The sequence below is a fragment of the Dermacentor silvarum genome, chromosome 1, assembly GCF_013339745.2.
Source record: "Dermacentor silvarum isolate Dsil-2018 chromosome 1, BIME_Dsil_1.4, whole genome shotgun sequence".
Taxonomy (NCBI): Eukaryota; Metazoa; Arthropoda; class Arachnida; order Ixodida; family Ixodidae; genus Dermacentor; species Dermacentor silvarum.
In genome coordinates this window covers 94,667,398-94,691,250 of record NC_051154.1, presented here as the reverse complement: position 1 = coordinate 94,691,250, position 23,853 = coordinate 94,667,398, and the positions used below count along the sequence as shown (strand labels likewise).

The 23,853-nt window shown below is 46.4% G+C and overlaps 1 protein-coding gene across 1 annotated transcript in view; it reads left to right on the top strand.

Annotated features, from left to right (window-relative positions):
• Positions 1 to 23,853, top strand: part of LOC119432764 (nuclear hormone receptor FTZ-F1 beta-like) — a 143,485-nt gene that overhangs the window by 100,060 nt on the left and 19,572 nt on the right. The window contains exons 10-11 of the mRNA XM_037699924.2: positions 9,393 to 9,588; positions 22,076 to 22,328. Coding sequence (XP_037555852.1) covers positions 9,393 to 9,588; positions 22,076 to 22,328 — 449 coding nt within the window. The remainder of the gene's footprint in view (positions 1 to 9,392; positions 9,589 to 22,075; positions 22,329 to 23,853) is intronic.

Here is a 23,853-nt window from a genome sequence, read left to right as displayed (position 1 = left end):
ATTTTTTAAAAGTACGTAGTCATAATTTTTTCCATGCAATTCTGGTTCTGAAATTATTTGTTACATCATTGATTTCTGTTTAGAATTAGCACACCGAGCAGCAAAGTATGCTACTGCATAATTTTTCGTCTCCGTGACGATTAGGTCAATGATGCCCCAGTCAAAAAATACATGAAACCAGGCGAGATGTCATTCTCGTCGGTAGGCTGTCGCAAGATTCCGGGCACTGAAGAGAAGGAAAACTGCGGAGGCTCGGGTTATCGGTGTTCACGCGCTGCCACACAGGTGCACTGCTCAGTGCGTCATCGCCGTCACTCTTGTCGTCGTCTTAAGCAATATCCAGGGTAAAGACAACATCCGAGTCACTGTCGAACACAAATTTCATGTCGCCACTAACGCTGCTTTCTGTACCGCTCCAAGCACCGCCTCTTGGAGCATCGCCGCCATCGGCATTCTTCTTGCGAAGCGCCATTAAGAAATGACTGTTGCCAGACTTAAAACACGCGCGAAAGGCACGAAATACGGTTTTTCATAGACAACCACCGCCATCTAGGGTTGAAAATTGCTAGCAAAGCAATTGACAACCGTGATACGTCTCTGGCGGCGAAAGGAGCGGAAAATCGGGCTGGACAATTGTCACTCGTCGTTGGCAATATTGGTACAAACTCATGTGACAAGTACAGCTTGTGGTTGGCGGCTAAAGGGTTAAAAAGAAGCCTTAACTGTATTGGGTCATTTTTTGCATTCTCAATTGCATACTTTGGCGCCAGGAAGTCATACGAAACGGGATCATGTCAATCAGGTTCTACTGTACTTCATCATATTCATACTTGCCAACTCCCGATTTGTATGGGAGACTCCCGAATTCCAACAAATCCTCCCAATTCTACAGAAACGGCTATAAATCTCTGAAAACTGCCCCAACCTGACCACGGGGGAAAAAAAATGGAAAACTCGTTATGCAGCACAGCCTCAGTGAAATTTCCATTATGCACTAGGTAGCTAGCCATAGTGAGATTTAAATCCTAGCCATTTGTGTATAGGCATTGAAGGCATATCTGAGTTCTCTCCAGATCGAGACATGCATTGTGGAGTGGCATGAGGCAGAGGTCTAATATGTGTTGCATACTGGCCAGCTTTCTTAAGTAATATGCACCGCTATACAGCCTTGTTATGTGGTAAAGCACATTAAGAGTGAAGAAGGGTCACTGTCAGGGGCATGGGACGTGTTCCTTAATTATAGATGGGCGCATGGGCCATCTCCAGTCACAGTACAAGTGCTGAAATATCTATTAACTGTACTAGCAGGAATTCAGAGCTGTGTAGCCTATGGCCGCCCCCAAAAAAGTTTTTTTGTTGTCATTCCCTCACCCCTCGGTCGAGTTCCCCAGGTGGGCTAGTACCATATTTGCAGAAATATATATAGCGTGCTTTTTCTGAAATTTCCAGCCTCAGAATGTGCCTTGCATTATATTCGGTTTCATGACACGTATGATCGTAATACCATTAAATCTGTTGGGAAGTTGCTAAAATTGTAAATTTGCTTTGTTATATCGAAATTTCATTAAAGTCTCCGACCGATAAATCGGACACTGATAATGAGGACATGCTCGGTAATTCGGGCGGCATCGCCAATGGGGCGTAGACTTGATGTGTAAAGACGACCAATATTTCGGACAGCCACCAGCTCTACATTCGATTATCCGAACTCCGTGACTCTAGCGTAGGCGGATTCTGCCGCGATTTTCTCCTCTGGCAACCTCGATGGGACGTCAAGTATGGCCTCAGAGATTACACATAAAACGGCAATCCCTGAGGCCTTGTCTCCGTCGGAGCACTACACCTCAGATTAAATCACAAATGCTGATCTTGGAGACTTTGCCTGAATTGTGAGGTCGCATCAACATCGCAATCATCACATCCTATTCCGGCATCCCAGCGCATGGCCCCATGGAGGAAGGAATGGCATGGCCCACTCTCACCATTCTGTTTGTTTAGTTGGCGTTCCAGACAGTGCTCTGCTGGGTTTAAGAAGTCTTTCTCGTGAAGTTATTGACGTGAAGTTATTGACAGGCCGCATCAAATGGAACCAACGGTCCCCTCGTAGTCAGACTCCCAATGACTCTCGAGCTGAAGTTCGAATGACCCCGACTCCGCAACTGATGAGCCTGAACTGCCGCCTACCACAACGAGCTCAAACGTGGACATCATTGATGACCACCTAGGCTGCGGTGTGCCGATTCCTGCCGCCGTTACATTTGAACACTTTGCAGACGTCAGCAGCGCGGTGTTGTGTGCCGAACTGAACGATGACGAAATAAGTGAGCAAGTTCTCCCACCGTCAAACAGCGACTAACATGGATGATGATGTACTGCGCCGATCTGACTCGATTCTTTGCAGTCCTTGCGTCAGCGTATGGTGACAACAGAAAACCGGCAGAAATATAGGCGTACTTGGTTACACGTAAGCGGAAGTGTGTGCAGCAACGAATCGACCACTTCCTTGCACAGGGGCATTAAAACGTAAATAATATTATCTTTTTTAGGCACACTCGATTGTTCGGACTTATTTACGTTCCCCGTGAAATCCGAATTATCAGTCGTCAACTGTATATTGAAATTATATCTTTTATGTAAATACATAAGCACAGTCGCTGATAGGTTCTTCTTACACGAAGGGGCTGCAAAATTTTACAAATTATCGAGCAATCGAAAAAAGCAAATTTGAATGTTAAAAACATCATTTTGTTGAACTTCAGAGTCGTTGATTAAAGGTACGGTATTATGCTGTGTCGACGATGTCTTCACATCAGCAGTACGAAGTGAAGCCAGCCATGCTTTCCTGTACACTCAGCCCCCGCTGTTGATAGCGTCACCCGGAGTGGGACGACCCTAATGTGAAAAGGTGCTATCATGAAAAAGCGAAGCAAATGCTTTGTCTGCCTTTATCTTCAACGCAACTCTCAAACTTGAGATTACCCAACATTTAGCACTAAATGCGCGGTAAGACAGCACACAATGCCACACCATCTCAGCTCACGCAGTCTTTGCACACATGGCAGATTACTTCTAAAACAGGGCACTCGGGCTGCATATGCACTGAGCCGCGTTGATAGCCATGCACAGCTACGGCCGCCTTAGAAAAGGAGACTAGCGCCAACCTGCCCCCCCCCCCCCCCTCGGACGCACTTGATCAAGTTACTGTGAGCTCACTTCCTCCCCTCTTTCCCCTTGCTTGTGCAGGAAGACAGCTCTCATCAAGCCACCATCCTTCACGCCTCAACCTCGCACGCTTTCACTCGCATCTAAAGCACTTAACGGGTGGGGCGAAATAGGATCTTACACACTTGAACTTTACAAGGGCAATGACGCTGCTCTGCTTCGTGCAGCGCAGAATTTTAGAGGCGCGTTCGCGAGCAGCCGCAATTCAACCATTTGACCATCTGCGTCCAGGGAAGTTTCCATTTATTGTCTCAGTATTCTTTCCTGGTGACAGCAGTTTCGTTATATTGAAACTGTATAAACACATAGTTAAATTGAGGCTCAAAATACAGTAGAACCCCGCTGTTAGGTTCCCGGGTGCTGCGTTTTCCCGGCTGTTACGTCGTTTTCGGCCGGTCCCGGCACAGCTCCCATAGAACCCAATGCATTGGTAACCCCGCTGTTACGTCGCAACTGTGGGACCGCATCATACGTTGCGAACTGCCACACCGCGCCCGCCCGAGTGGCCATTTTGACTTTTCATGTCGCTTGGCTTGGTTGCTTGACGATGGCATTGGCCGCCGAAAGTGCTGGGGGCGACATTTATTACGTATTTTCAGTTTCCGCCAGCAAAAGTATGGCCTTTGATATCCGCTTTTGCTATCTAAAGATGATGTCTATGACGCGTTGCGGCCCTAAAATTGGTTTTGGCTGATAAATGTTCCGTATAAATTCCAAGGGCGATAACGCCGTCGCCGCGCGCCGTATGCTTTCTTTCGCGTGCGAGACGCAGTCGTCGGCTCCCCTCGCACGCTTTCACTCGCACATACAGCATACGTCGCCGCGCGCCGTATGCTTTATGTGCGAGTGAAAGCGTGCAAGGGAAGCCGCGCGGCCGTATGCTGAATGTGCGAGTGAAAGCGTGCGAGGGGAGCCGACGACCGCGTCTCGCGCGCGAAAGAAAAGCAGGGAGGAAGCGCGCCTCCTTCCGTTGCGCTCGAGGCACCAGCGAGGGGGAGGGGGGGGGTAGCGGGCAGCGTTGTGCTCTGGCATCATACTGCGCGGCGGTCCCGCGGGCCGTATCTTGAAAGCGATCCTCGTGGGGGCAGATTCTACACAGTGTAGGTGCGTCGGCGGCTCGTGGCTTTGTGCGTGCTGCGTGTTCTTGGCGCTCAGTTTGGGTTGAAGCGATAGACAACAGCACGAAGGTCACTTCGCTCGCTTCTGCAGCGACGCTTAACTGCGCGTGTCCGCGCTCATCGAGTGTGATGTGTTCATGTTTGCCTGTGGGCGCTGACACCATGTTTGTTAATTAGTTAATAACCGAATGTTTACAAGTTTATACAGACGATAAAACTACTATTCTTACTTTGTATAGCTCATCGCAATCGATACTTCGGCTGTTATGCGAAACTACTTTTTGTCGCACGTAAGAATTCAAATAATACTGTGTGCAGTTCAACACTACTCCCATTTCTCAATTTTTCTTGTTTCCTGGCTCTTGCGTTTCCCGGCTCTTACGTTATTTTTTTATGGTCCCGTGAAAAACGTAACAGCGGGGTTCTACTGTACATGGTGTTCTATACAAGAAGTTATGAACAGTTAAATACTTCATTATATAGAACATTTCTTTATATAGAGGTTTCATTGTGTATTTGTTTCTTTTTTGGAGATACCGAAGTCCCCCCCTCACATTATATTTGTGGTCGCATTATTTAATTGCAAATGCAATATGTACAGTTGACTCCTGATAATTCAAAGTCGCTTAATTTGAATTTTCGGGTAATTGGAGGTGAAGGAGTGGTCCCGTCAGTTTTGTATGCAGCTCTATGGAAAATTTTGCTCTATAATTAGAAGTTATTTTTCAATCGGAAAACCTCGAGGCTACCGTAATTTTTCAATAAAATGCGCTATTTTTTACGTGCCAAAGGAGCTACCTGACCGCGCTGGTGTCGTCGCCATCGCAGCTGTCTGCAGCGCACTGTTATTGCCATCACCGCTGTCCGTAGCGCCACATCTCTTGAAACGGCAAGATTGTTTAGTCAACGCCGGCGCTTCATTGGCTTCGTCCAGTCTCTTGTCTTTCGTCGAGTGCATCAGCCGCGCATTGGGTTCATTCCGCGCGTGTTTCCATGTTTGTGATTTTTTAGTGTCGTAGTGGCGACGATTGGTAATGGCAACTAGCGGCTCCTACCGAACGCTTGACCTGGCGACAAAAGTCGAAGTCTTAAAAGAAGTTAGCAAAGCAGGCACCACCAAGCAAGACATTGCACGCAAATACGGCATTAAGCCTAACACACTCTCGAACTTCATCACGAATAAGCGTTCAATATTGGATGCTTTTGAAAATGACAAATTCAAAATGTCGCGGAAGCGAATGCGCACCTGCGCCTACCCGGAGTTGGAGAAGGCATTGTTTATTTGGATCAAAGAAGCTCAAAATAACAAACTTGCTCTCAGTGGTGAGGTCGTTGTGGCGAAAGCCTTATCATGTTTGGTCTCACACGTGCTCTTGGGACAAAAGAACGACAGCACAGTAGTGCAGACAATCAAAAGGGCATTTATTGCACCTTTCATACACTAATACACGCTAGCCAAATTACTACCAATAGAACATTCACATGGGCGCGTGACAAATGAAGGAAGTCCGACTCACCGCGACCAGATAGCGAGCGAATATATTCGCCCACCGCTGTGACACCATCGCCTAGTCGTTCATGTGTACGGTCACGCGAATGGTGGCGCGTTCGAACGATTCGTGTTCGTCCATACCGGTGTCCTGCTCTTAGCCTCGCGAGACGGTCCCACGAAGCGGGCTGGCGCACGTGCAAAGCGTTCGTGCATGTTGGTCGCCGATCCCAAGCCAAAGAGGAACAGCCTGCTCCCTTTTGCGCCCGCCTAACCTCCCGCCGTCAGGTGGCGTTAGCAGCGCAACACTAGCGCCATCTCTCGTAATATGCTGCAATTCCGCCACCTTACGTAAAGCTATGCGGCGAAGCCGGATTACGGGAGCCATGCGGGAAAAACAACATCAGGGGACGCGTGAGAGTCGCGCATCCCCACAATCGCTTGCAGCGATGTTGGATATCAACAACTCAAACGGATATCAAACAAGTAAAGAAAAGGTGTCGGTTCTGATCGCGGCAAACATGAATGGCACCTAACGATGTCGCCTGCTTGTGATCAGGAAGGCCGCAAAGCCTAGGTGTTTTAAAGGCGTGAAGACGCTTCCTGTGGACAACGCCTCAAACAGGAAGGCGTGGATGACGTGCAACATTTTCAGAGAGTGGATCACCAAACTCGATGCAAGTTCCCGTCGTCAAATCACAAGGTGTTGTTCCTTGTGGACCAATGCAATACCCACATGAACATACCAACCTTGAAGGCTATCCGTCTTGCATTCTTGCCTGCAAACATGACGTCGGTGTTGCAGCCAATGGATCAAGGCATAATAAAAAAATGTAAAGGTCCTGTACAGGCATCATCTTGTCGAGCGCATGATTTTGTGCATGGACAACTCCTCGAAATACGAAGTAAGTGTACTTAGTACCATCCACATGCTAGCGCAAGCTTGGGGCCGTGTGAAAGATGAGACTATTGCCAAGTGCAAGTAAGTGAGCTCGACAACGAGAGCTTTGGTGCCGCTCTGGGTGACGTTCATTTTGAAGAGTACGTAGTCGGGGACAGCACTGTAGAAACATGCGGTCCACTGATGGACAGCGAAATTGTGCAGATCGTTCGGCCCCATGAATGCATTCATGGAACCTTCGCTGACAGTGACATCGAAAACGAGCCACAACCGAGGTCTGCCGATGTAGCTGTGGGTTTTGCTCTCGTGCAGCAATTTTTTGTTGGAGGAAACGCCAAAGAAGCACTTTGACACATCTACTGCTTGCAAAACATGCTTGCCACAGCTAGATTTGGGAAGCAGACGAAGATGACAGACTATTTTTCCTAAAAGACTTTCGGCTTTGAAATTAATAAAGGTGCGGTTCTTTGTGCTTTTTTTTAATTGGAAGTTTAATTGAAAGTTTCTTGCGGTTTCCTTTGACTTTGTATTCACGGGATTCGACTGTATATTCAACAATTTGTTATATACAGTATAGACCACTTATAACGTAACCGCTTATAGTGCAGGACCGGATATAGTGCGGTCTTTTCAGACTCCCGTTAATTTTCTCATAGCACTCCATGTATACACGTATCGCTTATAGTGCAGTTGCGGGAAACGAAATACCGGTTACAGTGCGGCTGCCTGGGAGTTCGGCAGTCAACCTAGACAGCAAACGCTCCCCTCAAGCCACAAATACCGTATTTACTCGAATCTAATCTTACTCGAGCCTAGGAGTACGGAAGTCAGCGGAGACGGCGAACGCTCCCATCAAACGGGCGCCCCAAGGAGTGTTCGAGGAAGAGAGACGAAGTGTAGGACAAGGGCACGTGGTGCGAACGAACAGCCAGTGAGGCTGAAACCAGAATCTTGAGTGCGAGTCGTGAAAAATCACGGCGCGCATAGCGAGCGAGGACCACGAAACTGCCAACGCCGGCCAACGCGCGCTTCACGATAACGGCAATAAATGAAACTTCAGGGAGCGGGTGGCGCCGGCACGGCACGGCGAAGGGCGCACGCGAAGACCGTGGAATGTGAGGTAGGAGGGCAGCAGGGAAGCGGATTTCGCCTCTGCAACTCCGCCGTTTCGGTGGCTCCCCTCGCCCTCCCTCACTTTCGACTGTCACCGTGCGCGCCCGCCGCCGTGCAGGCGCCGCCGCTTCAGCTAGCCCGGCGCCAGCTCCCCGAAGTTTCGTTTTCTGCCGTTATCGGGAAGCGGGCGTTTGCCGGCGAGGGGCAGTTTCGTTGGCCGGCCTGGGACAGCGCCGCTGCTTCCCTGTGCGCCGTAGCAGCAGTCTGCAAGGTCAACACTGGACTAGGAGGTAGAGGAAGCATAAAGGAGAAAAAAGGGTTCACTGCAATTTTCTACGCGTGGCTACGGTAGCGTGGCTGAGACGTCGGCACGTACACGCATGTTCTGGCGCAAAGCAGAATCGGCAACCTTGCCATTTGAGAGAGGGTGAAATTTCCGCCGCGTTTTTTGTTGTTGTTCGCGCGCCACATTGAGGGGTCTCTCCTAAGCTTTTACTCTGTGGCGGTGCCGGAGCAATGCCGGTCGGAGGCGCCGCCGCTTGATTTGGTTCGAATTAATGTGATTCGACTGTAAATTGAATGCAAACGTTCAAGCCGCATTCCTCGACTGCCGCATACACGTGGCGGTTCGGTGCACATGTTTTGCGTATGTGCGGGCCTTGAAAATTGTTGCTTTGGTTATAGTGCGGATATTCGAGACATCGGCGACTTACATTATAAAAGCAGTCTACACTGTAGTAGTTCTCTGATTTGATCGGTATCAGTAACTATCAGCCTCATTATCTTATCTGAATAAGCAGTGGTGTCTGCAGGGTGCCTTCGCTGATTCAAGAAGTGCCTTAAAGGGCCCTTCACCAGTTCTGGACATCTTAAACACGTTTAAGCAGATCACATGCTGACGATTGTCTGTAAAGTATCAAAGCATTCCACGGTGCAATAACAGCTCAAATTTAAAACAAAAGCTGCATGCCCTTCCTCTTGAAGCAATCGAGTTTGCTGTCGGAGAATCAAGGTAACACACATAAAAGGCTCTACGTAAGACACACTGCGGGCAACGACATCAATTCTGTCAGGCGACATCGATAAATCATCTAATGCCGAACGTGCAATACTGCTGCTGAAAGTGAAACATGCTGCAAAAAAAAAACGAAGAGGAGGAAAAGAAAAGGAGATGGGGCTCATAACGTAGACGTGATGTGGTCCCTCGGCTCTGGCGTGGGAGAAGGCAATAAAGAAATGTCGCTTGTGGATGCTAGTCGAGACAAAAGATAAGAGTGGCAATTTTGGCAGTGAAGCTTGCCTCCTTACAGCATGACACCGCAGCATTTCAATTCCTCCTATCTCCCCTAATAACAAAAGAGTTTGAAAAATTCTTTTAGTAAAACATTCCCTGGATGCCACTTGTCAAGTTCCAGTGTATAACCAAAATTTCCAATGGGGCCTGGTGAGGGGCCCTTTAAGTACTTGATGCTGCTTGCGACTTGATTGCTCATTGGTACTTGTCAGTGCATACTTTACCCCAAGCTGCATGTAATTTCTTGCCTGCCAGGTTGTCTGAGCAGTTTGGCAACAAGGTGTCTGCTACTGGAGCCACGGCACTGGATACGGGAGGCCCTGATTCCCCTAGTACCCTGGGAGCTGATGGGGGCCCAAGCTTGTTGAGCAGCCTTTGCAACATTGCTGACCATCGTCTCTACAAGATTGTCAAATGGTGCAAGAGCCTGCCTCTATTCAGGGAAATCCAGGTATGAGCCTATGCTATTGCTAGTTGACTGCTGAACAATGATCAAAAGAATGCACTAGGATTTGCAGTGCTGGAAGCAGTTCCAAGAGAGGCCTTGGAACTACGAACCTTACTTTGTGTAGTTGTCTAATACATTGTTATCGCTATCAATACTCCGCTTTTCGGGCAGAACGAGTTTTTCTTCTCGCAGAATGTTTTGTTACACTTCCAAGTTCTCCTGCATTAGGACATTGTCTTAATTTATGCACCGAATTTAGCTGGAACTACACCATGCTTAGAAGCTGGCTACAAAGTGTTGCTCATTGCACACCCATGTGACTGCGTGTGTAACAGGTGCTCTGATCATGTTTTTAAGGTGATTAGCATTCTTAGGGTACTTCATGCACTCTCCAGGGGCAGACTGTCTGTCTGTCTACCTACCTACCTACACCTACCTAGTTACCTAGCTACCTACCTCTTGTTACAGTAGGTGTGTGCTGCTCTTCAATGAACCTCTTTGACACTAACTTGGGTAACTGCCGTAATATCCCGAGAGAAAGCCCACTTAAAATCTAGAGTGAATTGGGTGAAAAGAGGAAGGGGGTTAAATTTTGGTGTACAATAAAAATAAGTTGGGGGGGGGGGGGGGGGGACATTCTAGCCAAAGGTTTTATAGGTTTGTTTATATGCTCTTGTGCAGTCTTCTTCAAAAGAACAGTCACTATCACTGTGGAAGAAAATGTCAATGACCTCGTCACACACATGTTGAGACGTGGTTGGCAGGGAAGTGGAAGGGGGAACCGCCAAAGCCAGTCATTCGTGGAGGTCACCCCAAATTGACTGGTAGTCTTGCTCACATTGCTGCCGGTCTTCCGGTGCAATTAGACTGCCTCCACTTTCTTTTCAATCTCGAAGCTCTGTCGCATTCTGATGTCCTTGCTGCGACGAAGTGACCAAGTTTTGCAAGTTTTACGATTGTTCAGGGATAGTTCAGCATTGTTCACTTATCTTCCATGGTACCTAGCTTTTGCCCATGTCACTATTGCAGCAAAGGGGGATGAACAACAGATGACAGTCTTTCTCAGTCAGCATTGTTCCTTACCTCTGACAGTGACGAACTGACCTCATTAATGCTGTGGCCACCATTGGTGGTCACGGTCCCAAGGCCAGTGGGATTACGAGAAGGGGGCTATCTTTTGGTGTTTTGGGAAAAATATCAAATCGTGCCAAAAACAAAAGTGGATTTTTTTTCGGGGGTGGGGCATCTCTTGGGATATTACAGTAGGTATGTGCCACTTGGTATGTGCCGCTTTACAGTGAAAAAAAAAACTATCCTTTTTAATTTATTCGATGGACTTTATGGCCACACCACTAGATGGCGCAGCGTGCACAGTAAGAAGCACAAGAGAGGAGCCAGCTGTGTATACGTTTCAGTGTTGTCAATACGGTGTTTCGCTACATTGCTTCAATGCTAATCACATTTACGTTGACACATTCACATTGGCTGGATTTTTTTCTTCGTGTTTCAACTTATGCCACTTGTTCCTGCTACCGACATATCTGCGACAAAGGTTAAGCAATTAGGACAGATAAAGAGGGTACTTGGAGTTTATACCATATCAAGTGCTCTTTGCACCATAGAATGTCTAAACTAGGAGCAAGAAGCACTGATGCTACACGCTTTCAACATTGGCATATAGCCGTTGCTGAAGGGTGCCATTTGTGCTCGCCAGTGTTGCTCTGTGTTGAATGTAACTACAGTAAAACCTCGTTAATTTGGCCCCCGTTAATTTGGAAATCCGGATAATTCGGTGTTCCCGGTCCCTCCCTTCAAAAATGTACATACCGTAAAAACCGGAATATAGGTCGAACTTTTTTTCAAAAAACCATTGCGAAAAGTCGACCCTCGTCTAAATACTGTCACCATTGTGCAACCGGCTGAGTCGCATTTGTTTAAAGGTAAGGGTGTCTTTCGGTACTTTTGCCGTTGAAAAAGATTTTTTTTTTTTTCATTTTTAGAATTAGTTAGTTGGGGGTCGACGTATATTCCGGTTCGACCTATAGTCCGGTTTTTACGGTAGCCCTATGGCAGCAAACCTTCATTAATTCAGCAAACCTTCGTTAATTCGGTGCAAAATTGCGCGTGCACCGGTTAATTCGGACTGGAGGCAAGCCAAGGACAGTGCTGGTATACAACTGAAGTGAGTTTTCAAAACACGCATAGCTACTGTCATCACTTTTCAAGGGCCAGAAATGCCGGAAACCACTTTTCTTTCCAAGAACGTATGGAAGGTGGCACTGTGATACGTTCAAGGTAGGGTTTTGGAGAATGCATTGCTACTGACATCGATGTTGTCTCGGTGCGTGAGGTGCTACTGTGCTGTTGCTCTCTGCTACGATGGTGGTATCAGCTAAGTGTGCGAAGTACGCGACCAAGGACTTAGCTACCAAAGTAAAAATTTTCAAGGCACTGAAAGACAGCACTTCCAGAGAAGAGGTGATGTGCCAGTTCAACGTAAAAAAAAAAAAAAAGCATGCTATCGACGTACGTCAAGAATGAGGCACAAATAGCGGAAGCCTTTAAGAGCGAGATATTTCATGCCATTCGCAAGCATTTACGAACCGCAGCCCACCCACCTCTGGAGGAAGCATTGTTGCTGTGGATTTCTGCTGCACCTGATTCGAAGCTGCTGTTGAGTGGACCACTTTTCTGCTCGCAAGCAGAGAGCTATGCCTTCCGAATGAATATTGATTCATTTAAGGCATCAGAGGGTTGGTTTGCGCGTTTTAAAAACCGGCGTGGTCCTGTGTTCAAGACCGTGTGCCAGGAGAGGGGTGAGGTGGACGAAGAAGTTGTTAAAGATTGGAAAAACGTCCAGCTTAGCTGTTTCTTTACCATGCCTATTCAAACCTATCACCAGGGATAGATGCTTTAAATTGCCGATTTCGACATGTTGGAGCCGTTTCACTTAAGGCCACCCAGTAGTTACTCCAGGCACTGCACTTTTAGAATCAGTTTAAATTTTCCCGCTCTGTCGATGTTTTGATTTTCGACGGACCTTTTTGCGAACTAATGTGCGTGTGTTGTAGCGAAAAGGGGCGTGGCTATCACCCTCTTCCCTGCTCAAGAAAAAAGCACACCGCTCATGATTACACCACACTAGCATCAAATATTTGTGATCAAAATTCCCAGCAAGTCAAGAATTAAATCGTATTGGTGGCTTTGCCATCTGACAGTGCTCAGCAGTGATAATTACTCAAAAATGACGCAAGGTGTTTACTAGCAAGCTTTAGTTTGTAGTCCGAATCGTTTTATTCCACCAAAGTGCATTTCTGAAGGTCTGCCACATGTCCAACATGTGGACCTGGCATTTTCAGCCAGTTTCCAAGAGTTTTGGTTTGGCTTATAATATCCTGGCGAGGGGGCGCTGCCACTGCTACTAAGCATTTATAAAAAGTCGGTATCATGGCGTCGTCCTGCACGGCGGCGGCGCGAAAAAAGTGTCCACTCAGAACTATGCTGCACCCGCATTTGAATTTGGTGATGAGGACTCAAGTTACAAGTCTGAAGATGACAGCAAACCAGTTTCAAGCTCTGATGACGACAATGTTTTGAGTCAGCCTGGTACATCCGCAGCTGTTCACCGGCGAGTTTAGTTTACGGCCTTGAGCAGAAATGTGTAAAAGATTGCCGACTCGTCCATGTTGAAAACGTCTTCCTGGCATAGTTGGATAGAGTTTCCAGCAGCGGCCCATTCTGCCATGCTGTGGCACCTTCGTGGTCCGCATGTGCTGCCTCTCCGCACATCACCCTCGCACTTATGTTGTGGCGCACTTTAAACCTTGCTAGCTAACTGTTGCTTTTCAGGCAGTTCATTTGGCTAGCAAATATTTCCGCCTTTTTGGCGAGTAGGGCCCCGCTGACTGGCAAGTTCTGCGCCCTGGCTTTTTTCAGCCACAACGTCAGGGTCTATTGCAGAAAGCTGTTGTCAAAGGCAGTCCTCACACACACATGACGGCAGTCTTCTTTGTTCCTGTTTCAATGCTACGAAGGATGTCCGATTTCTCCTTCAAGCTGAGTACGTGATTGTTTTGTCCATTTGGTTTTGGCATGGCTCTTTTTCTGCGGACGAAACCTGACGAAATATCCAGTCGCCGCTGTACCACCACGAATGACACCATGTCGAAGACACTTGCAATGTGCAGCGATCGACCAGCTCGATCCAGTTGCTAAGCAGCAAAAGTATAGGCAGGTCGGAAAGTGAAAGTGACGGTTGCTGCGATGGGGCTTTCGGCTATGCTGCGCTCTCCGCACTTGGCAACCCGATCTAAAGGAGAAAGCCCAATCACCATCACCAACATGGCACCATCGATACACGGCATCGATCAGTACCTCCAAGTAACGATTGAATTGCGGCTTCCGCGTTGACTTTCTTTTTCAAATGTGGGAAGAAAAAAAAAAAACATTTCTGGCGCAACGTGCTGTTCGCCAAACTGCGACTTAGTGAAAATGGTGCGCGCTAACCGATACGCATTCTATGAGCCACTACGCCGTAAGCGGTCAGACAATACATTGGGTTCATTGGAGGTTCAGCCGGGAACTGTAGCAACTATGCTTTTAACTGTAACTACGTCATAAGCGGGTATGTATTAACGAGATGTTACTGTACAGTGTACAGTAAAACCTCGGTAATTCGGACGCATCTTTGGGTCTCGGCAGGCGTATGCATTATTTAATGCAATGAAACTCTCATTAATTCGGATGTATTTGGCCACACATCGGTTAATTCGGACAACTCTTAGAGCTCGGCGAGCATGGAGCGCCGCAAATGTGCGACGCAAACAAGCCATAACGGCGAAACCAAGTGACGGAGTTCGCATCGCCATAACCATCAGCGGAAATCGTACGGGAATGACAGCAACGCCAGAATGCTTCGTGCCTATTTGAGCATTGAAAGCTTTTATTCTTGCGTTTGTCAGTGCGCATAGCACCGCGTTGGCCGCGTGCCTTCAAAACTGCGTAGTCGCCATCCATGATCGCGTTGATAGCGACCGCGATTTCGTCCGCAGCGGCTGCGGCAAAAAGTACTTTCGTTTTGACTCAGTGCATGCATTGGCCACGCACCTTCAGAACCGCAAGGTCGCCATGCGTGACTGCGTTGACAGCGGCTGCGGTTGTGGCAAGCAATAGTTTAGTTTTTACTCAGTGCAAAGCCTTCGAGGATGAAGAGCACTGTCGACATTGCGGTGGGTGGCGACCTCGTGACATGGGCTAAAAAAATCCGGATGTGCGCGCGGTAGTGAAAAGCGTGCCTCAGATGAAGACGCGCCGCGCTGTGAAGGAAGTCGCAAGACCTTCACAGCTGCGAGCGCTAATCAGTCACGAGATGACGAGAATTGCAGCTTCTGCATTGCGTTTCTGCAAAATAGAAACAGAATTTGCTGATTAGTTCAGTAAGTAAAAGCGTGTTAATATAGTAAGCATTTGTGCATTGTTTTTCTTGATACCCTCGATAATTCGACATTGAGTTAATTCGGACATTTTTTTCTGTCCCGTAAAATCCAAATTAACGAGGTTTTACTGTACAAAGATGCACAGAAGGAGCAGATATCTGGATGTTCGTGTTCGGTTCTGGTCTGCCACCGAAAGCAGAGTAAAACCTCATGCTTTTTCGGGCGCGCACCAGCAGAGGAATTAGTTGGAGCTTTTCCGTGCGTTACCACCAGCATGGCATCCTTAACTCTTTCCTTACCACACTGAAATTGGCTGTTTTTTTTTTGTATGTTTGAGTTAAAAAAATTTTGTGCAACAGCCAATAAGTTTACAGTGTCATGCAGTATATAAAAGTGAAGGTAAATGAACGTGCTTTCAAGTAATATTAATTTTTTTAAAATACAAAAAATGTTATTTGCATGAAAAAAGTTCTTAAACATAAAAAAAAGAATTTTCGGTAAGGAGTAACATCTCTGGCAAAATTTTTTACAGAAATTTCAAAATACAGTTAAACCTAAATATAACGAAATTGATAAATTCCCGAAAAACTTCATTATACTTAGGATTATGTTATATGCAGGTTCAGCACGAAAATTAGAAAAGGAAACGCTTACTGTATTTACTCGATTCTTACCCCTTACCGATAGCGTCGTATGAGGTCCGACGTTATCGGCGCGCTGCGCCAGCCGAAACGCCATCTCCTCTATACTCCGACGCACGCGCCGTCGGCTGTTAGCTTCAGAGCATGCGCAGAACGATCCCAAGCCCGCAAGCCACTTTGAACGGCTGTCTGCTACCGTCGGCGAAGTGGCGTAGGCGCCTTTATTTCTTTGCGCGAAATGGCATTGTGGGTCGACGCAGTCGGCACGACCAACGCGCGAGTGGGTCCAGAGCCAATTCGGCGCCGTGCCCGTCGGGGCGTGTCGGAAGCCGCCGATTACGTTGACTGTGCCGGTGGGCTCGACTATAGAGGGGGTCGTTTTCGCCAACGTGATAGGGTGCCTTGATGCCCGCGCGCGCCGCTGAGGGTGAGGACACGCGCGTCGTCTGCTACGGCGGCCGCCATTACGCCGCCCGCCGCAGCTGGGTAGCATGCGAAACGCGCTACCGCATGCGGTGCACGGATACGTTCGGAAACAAGTACACGTTAGCTAGCTTTTTTTCTTCTTCATGTTTTTTTTTTTTTTTTTTTAAAAAGCTTGGACAGCGCTTGTGCTGTTCCCTAAATGATTATTTACGGAACGATGTACTTCATATAAGCTGACGGCCTGCGCTTGTGTTATGCGCTAGACGTTGACGTAGACTTCGTTATATTAACGAATCCTCTTGCTTAGGCCGGAAACGACAGAGTTTCGATAAGTCTAAACCCTTACTTATTTTCCTCGTAAACTCTGCATTCCAAATACACAAATATACACAAAGAATCGTTTAAAGCACTCATATACATGTCAGCAGCGGCAGAAGTATATGTATCTCAACACACAAATTTTAGGGTTGCGAAGCTCAAGTGCTCAGATTACCAGGCTACAATAGTTTCTACATGAATAGATGTTCCCGACGAGGGGGTGGTGTATTGCAATTGATTTCAGATAAGCTTTCTTGTAGTTTGCTCTCTGATTTTACAATAATTACACCAGATTAAGCTTTAGCTCTAATTCAAGATAGGCTTGTTAATGTTGTTCTTTATCGCCCACCTGATGGGTCTGCTGAGAAGTTTTACGTTTTCTTAGAAAAACTATTCACTTTTGCAGGTACAAATGGGTTGCGTGTCGTAATAGGTGGCAACTGTAACATCAACCATTTACAAATTAATGCAACGTCTCGTTCGTTCCAGCTATCGCTTGATTCTTTTGCATGCACAGTTACCTTAAATGAACCGACCCGTGTTACCATTCCTTCTGAAAGCCTTCTCGACATATTTTTTACAAATAAATAAAGCGACTGCATGAAATCAGGTTCCATTATATCGGACATGAGCGATCACTTCCCATTATATATGATTTATAAGAAAAATAAGGTTTCTGGATGCCTAAAAGCTTGTGGCTCCGAGTCCTACCAAATACAGCAAATCAATTCAAATACTCTGGAACAATTTAGACGTGAAATTGCAAGGTTAAACTTGAGTACGTTGTATAGCTGCACAAATGCTGACAAGGCTTACGATACCTTGATGTATGTTTTTAAAAAAAAACCTTATCACAACTGTTTTAGGCTAAAGACTGTGAGAACTCAAAGAAAATTCGAAAGCCATGGTCAACAAAGGAATGCTATGAGATGATTCGTAAAAAGAATGCTTTATATTTCAGGTTTATCAAAAGTAGAGACAGCAATGATTTGGCAGAATTTAAGAAATTTAGAAACTTTTTAAATAATACCTTGCGTAATAAAAAGAATGCTTATCTTTTAAATTTATTTGAATGAACAAGCAGTCATAGTGATATTCTATGGCAGGAAATTAATCGAAAAGGTGAAAGTATTTAGGCCCTAGCCACATGAAGGAATTAGAGCTCGTAATCCATAACAAAATACTGACGGGTGAAGACCTAGCAAATAGTTTTAACAAATATTTCACTACTCTGGTCTCAAGTAGCACAACAACTGCAGATAAGCGCTCTACATTGCAGTTTATGGGCACACCAAATATGAAATCTGCATTTCTTGAGCCAACAACTCACAAGGAAATACATTTGACTTTTATGGGCCCTAAGAACAGCGAAGCGCGCGATATTGCTGAGCTTCAAGTTAGGCCAATTAAATACGTACATGACCTTTTAGTACCTACGCTTACCTTTGTATTTAACTTGTGTCAGTCCACAGGAGTTTTTCCTGAGAAAATGCAGCACGCTAACATTAGCGTGTTGCACGAATCAAGAAATAAGAATTATTTTTCAAACTACCGACCAATCGCAATATTGCCGGTTATTTCAAAAGGGTTGGAAAAAGTTATCAGTAAGCGAATCCTATCCTTCTGTGATAAGCATTCTTTGCGCGCGGCTGAACAATTTGGCTTTCGACAAGGCTTATGAACTGAACACGCCTTACTAGCTCAAAAAGAAATAATTTTAAATGGGTTTGAAGAAAAAATGCTGACGTTGGGTATATATATTGATTTTTCAAAGGCGTTTGATAGAATACATCATGAAACTCTTGTTTACTAAATTAGAGCACTATGGTTTCCGTGGTGTTGTCCTAAGTCTAATGAAATTTTAATTACGACACAGAAAACATAGTGTAAACATCAAAGGCAAAAGTTCCTCATTATTAGAAACAAGTACTGGCGTTCCACAGGGCAGTGTGTTAGGCCCTGTGTTATTCAACATCTACGTAAACGATATAATACGAGTAAGTCAGAGTGCCCAACTTTAAGTTTACGCCGACGATACTAGCTTGTTCTTTCAATCCGATGATATATATATCATCTCGAGGAATTGGCTCAAGACATGCTAGAAAAGTTACTGAATTGGAGTAGGGCGAATTCTCTAGTTATCAATGCTGCAAAAACGAAGACTGTCCTATTCAAACCAACTCGTAAACAAATGTTTCATTGCTTAGACCTACACCTCGGTAATTAAAAGATCGAGATAGCAAAAGGTATTAAAAAATGGGGGGTCACTTTCAGTGAAGACTTAAACTGGGATTCCCATGTGCATGATGTTGCCGAGAAAGTTGCCAAGGTATGTGGTGTGCTTTCAAGATTTCGAGATATAGTCTCATCCAGAATCAAGTTACTCATTTATAATGCCATTTTCCAATCATATATGAATTACTGTAGCCTTGTCTGGGGAAACACCACACAAAAGACTAAACTAAAATTGCTCGCGCTACAAAAAAAGGCAATTCGACATATTGCAGGTGTCCCACACTATGCTCATACATATAACTTATTCAAAACATTTAACGTGCTTCAAATAGAACAGCTGTACAATTTTAACATATTCATTAAATACAAGCATGATCTGAAAAATAAAAACAATCACTTTCTCAAACTATGCCAACTACGAAAATCACCTGAAACACACCTTATGACATCAGACAAAGAGACACTCACGAACAGGATACGGTTTTAAAAGTCTACAGTACATCATGCCAAATTTTTTTTTTAATTTCTTAAACAGCAAGGTATTAACGCTCATACAGTGACAAAGAAAGTGTGGAAAGAATATTTAATTAGAAACGCCATGTAGTACCGCTGAAAGGACTCATTCATTACAGTGAAATCCCTCCCTTTTTGTGTATGCGGTTCGTGTGTACGTTTTTTATTATTTTTTTTTAATATGTGAATATTTTTATATATGCTGGTACTTTTCTTTCACCCTTTGTGATTCTTATTTTTACACTGTTATTTCTTTTGTTTTGTATGTACATGTATATTATTTCACTCTGCAGATGCCTACTTTTCCTTACTTTTTTTATGATTATTTTTTACATGAACATATATTATTACCTTGCACTGTTTGCTGCGAAAACTGCTTTAAAATATTAGGGTCAGGAATCCCGTCAAGCTGCTTTTTCAGCAGCTTTTAATTCCTGTCCTCGCATCTTTTTCACTGTTTCATTGTATTTGTTTTTTCTGTAACCACTGTCATTGTATAAATATTGTATCATTGTATTTTTAACATATCATGTGTGAAAAAGAATGCTCAATAAATTAAATGAAAAGTGTGAAAAAAGGAAAAAGTACCTGAGCGCGATTATGGTGGCTTATTGCTAACCTTACAAACAATTTACTCACTTATTATAAATGGCATCATACGTATTGTACACAGGATAAAGTGCCGAGGGGCAGTACGGTGTAAATAGCCTGCTTAGATGAAATGACAGCTTCTTTATCATTATTATGCTTGCTCAAAAGATTGAAATACTGAATATATATACAGGGTGTTCCAGCTACCACGCAGCACGATTTAAAAAAAGAGGAACGACGTTACGCGAAGCAAACCTAGTGCGTATTGTTTCCGTTACAGTGGAATAGCCGCCAGTAATTTTTTCATTACTGAGATTTAATTAGGTAATTGTAAATAATGATCTAACGCGAGAAGTACTGTCCTAATTATCAAAGTGTCAATGAGAAGATTGTCGAGCAACATGAAAAACTCCCGATACAGCTTTGCTCAATACCTGCTACATAAATGTGTTTTTCCGAGAGTGAAAGAAACCCGCGAATACACGCAGAATTGCTGCGCGACTGGCCGCTGGAGGCATTTTGCGTATATTCGCAGGCTTCTTTCACGCTCGGAAAAACAGATTTATGTAGCACGTATTGAGCAACAGAAAGCTGTGAAACGTTTGATTTGTACTGTTCAAAAAAGCCTTCTGTTCGGGTCTCTTGGAAAGCTTGTACAGCTTCCGAGCCGCTCCTGGAATGATTGGTGCACTGCAGCACGCTACACCCGGGCATGGTGAGGACGCTACCGCCAAGGCCGAGGAGGTGGCACCTGCCCCTTCAAAATGACACCACTCCAAGCGGGGGGGGGGGCATCGAGGCACTCTACAACGTGACAGCGCGCTACGTCACTTTTTTCTTTTTTCGGCAACATCATCTGGAAAAGGAGAGTGCCGGCTTGGCGGGCTAGGCCAGCTGCAGCAAGCGGCGTGATCAGGTTTGATGAAGGGAGGGGGAAAGGTCATGCCCGCGACGGCAAGATCACCGGGTCGAGGGATGCAGGCCCGCCTCGTGCACGCTCGCACTCATGCACACGTGCTCTCACCTCGCAGTGGCCATGAATTCGAGCGCGCCAAGCGCGACGCCGCCGCTTCACATTCCGTCGCGGCGGAGACAGTGCTTCCAGTTGCTGCTCGCGCAAAAATGACAAGATCTGGGGCGAAATTTTTATGTTGTCGGTGGGGAAAATTAGTTATTTCGAGTGCTGCCACTTCGTTACGAAGAGGTCTCAAATACATTTGCTTCTATAGAGTAACGGCAGTGAATAGAAAAACTTCGTTATATCCAGGAATTCGTTATATGGAGGTTTGTTATTGACGACGTACCGGGCCCTCTGGACAACCTTGAGCTGAGCAATGAGCTCTGTGCTTCTGAGTGCTGAGTCCCAGGAAGACTGGCCAGGAAAGTCCGTGCCCACGTTGGCAGGGCACAGCCACAGCATATGTCCGAAGTTGTTGTATTCGTGACCCCAGTGTGGGCATTCAGTAGGGAGGTCAGGATTGGGAACGACACATCAACATGCCGAGCACATTGCACGCAAACAGCTGCCTCGCGGAAGCTGTTGTAACTATAGCAGTGATGATATGGCCTTCAAGATTGGACCGCGTGCCACCTGATCGTGGAGGCTGTGGAAGGCCATCAACAAGGGCTTTGAAAAGAAAACTTGATACATTGTGGTCTGGGTGGGAATCAACCCGGGCCTCCAGGCACGCTTCCCCGATGCCACGGTGGCTCCACGGTTCTGGCTTACTAAAGGTGTGCATAGTGCGTGTGTGATTGCACACCTCACGGTTCAGTATCCACTGAACCAACTTTAATGAAGTGTTTTCGCGTTTAAAAGGAAAAAAATTATCTTAAACTTATGACATTTTGTCTTTAATCCAATATATTCAATAATCTGTGGCAGTCACCGTAGAAACATATGGCGGTATATGGCAGCAGTCTATTTGTGGCTTTGATGTGAAAGAGCTGGGTATTTTTTTATGTTGCCATTATCATTGGTGCAGTATACAACCCGCCGTGGTTCCTCAGTGGCTATGATGTTGGGCTGCTGAGCACGAGGCCACGGCGGCCGCATTTCGATGAGGGCGAAATGCGAAAACACCTGTGTACTTAGATTTAGGTGCACGCTAAAGAACCCCAGGTGGTCCAAATTTCCGGAGTCCCCCACTACGGCGTGCCTCGTAATCAGATCGTGGTTTTGGCACGTAAAGCCCCATAACTTAATTTTTTTAATTTCTTTTTTTGGTGCAGTATACTGGGGTATGTGGCAACTGGCATCTGTGGTTGCTGAAAGGCAGTGTTGAAAGGCATTTGTGGATGGGAATGAGGGCACCTTTCTTCTTGTGGCAGGTGGATGACCAAATAGCTTTGCTGATCAACTCCTGGTGTGAGCTGCTTCTTCTGAGTTGCTGCTACCGGTCAACTGGCACACCTAATGAGATCAGAGTGTCCATGGGCAAGTCGGTGACCCTAGGCCAGGCGCGGCACCTAGGCATGGGTCCTGTCATTGAGCGCATGCTGGGCCTGACAGACCTCCTGCGGCGCCTCCAGGTTGACCAGCGCGAGTTTGTCTGCCTCAAGGTCATCATCCTGCTAACCTCAGGTAATTTGTCTCATTTTTTGCACTTGTCAAAATGAAACTGACTGGTGAATGAAGGTAAGGTAGAGCTTGATTACAGTGTGTAGAACTGGTGTGTGAATGCAATGCTCCACACACACTGAAAAAGTATGAAATTTTAATGTATGCCACAACTAGAGGTGTGCAAATATCGAATACTGTTGAACCCACTCTAGTCGAATCTCGATAATTCGAACTCTAAGGGGCCCGAAAATTTGTTCGAATTAAAAGAAGTTCGAAATAACGGAAGGACGTATTTTTGAAGTATTCGAGCACCATAGCAAGATGAACAAACGGTGCGAGTCGTGAAATTTTGCGGCGCGCAAGCACATAGCGAGTTGCGCCCACGCCGGCCAACGCTCGGTTCCCGATAACGGCAGAAAACGAAACTTCAGGGTGCGGACGGTGCCGACATGGCGACGGGCGCGCGCGCGGAGACCGTCGAAGGTGAGGGAGGAGGGCGGCAGGAAAGTGGAATTGACCTCGGCAACTCCGCCGCTTCGATGGCAGTGGCTTCGGTGGCTCCCCTCGCCCTCTCTCTCAACTCCCTCGCAGCTCCCTCACCTTCGACTGTCTCAGTGCGCGCCCGCTGGCACCGCCGGTACAGCCGGTTCGGTTCGGCGCAGATTAGCCTCCTTGAAGTTTCGTTTTCTGCCGTTATCGGGAAGTGAGCGTTTGCCGGTGTGGGTGCCAATGCCGCCGGTCCAGCCGGCCTGGCGCCAGCTTAGGGTACGACCACGCTAGCGGCAAAAAATGCGCGCATCATGCCGCGCGGTAGCGCGATGATAGACAGTTTTAGTTTAGCGTTTTTACACTCTGCTTAGCTGCTGAGCGGAGCGGAAGCACGAATGCGCATGCGCTCTCCGCTTAGCCGCAAGCGGGCTAGCGGAGTGAGAATCACGGTCTGCTTACAAGCTGCCTAAGCGGAGCGGGGAGCGTTGCTGCCGTCTTTCGCTAGCGAGGGTGGGCGATGCACGCGCCCTCTCTCGCGCATGCAACGAAGCACCTTACATCGATGCACCAGTCGTGCGAGCGCGAATAACTTGTGTAATACACCTCCAACTTGTTCTTTAAGGAAATAAAGTGAACCGCACAGCTAACAAAAACGTCGCCTGCGCATTGGCGTCACAAAGGATTGGATTGGATTCAAAATGCCACCTCACTGGCTATCACGTGGGGTTCACCAAGTCGAAGCTTCATTTTCCACTCGATAAAATGGAGCGGGAATGCATTACAAGCACCCCTCTAGATACTTCATGAACAAATAAGTTATATATATATATTCGTTGTACTTTGTAAAAGTGACAAGAAGAAGAAGAACGTAAACTTTATTATCAAATCGATAAGATTTGAGTCCGGCGTATTTTTAGTGGGTCTGGGCACCCGCCGCGGACGCGGTTCCGAGACCTTGTCTCGAAGCGGCTTCCTCGGCTCGCTGGACGGCCCAGAGCTGTACTGTCAGGTTCGAGCTGAGCAGTGCGGTCTTCCAACGCGAGCGCGGCACCTGACA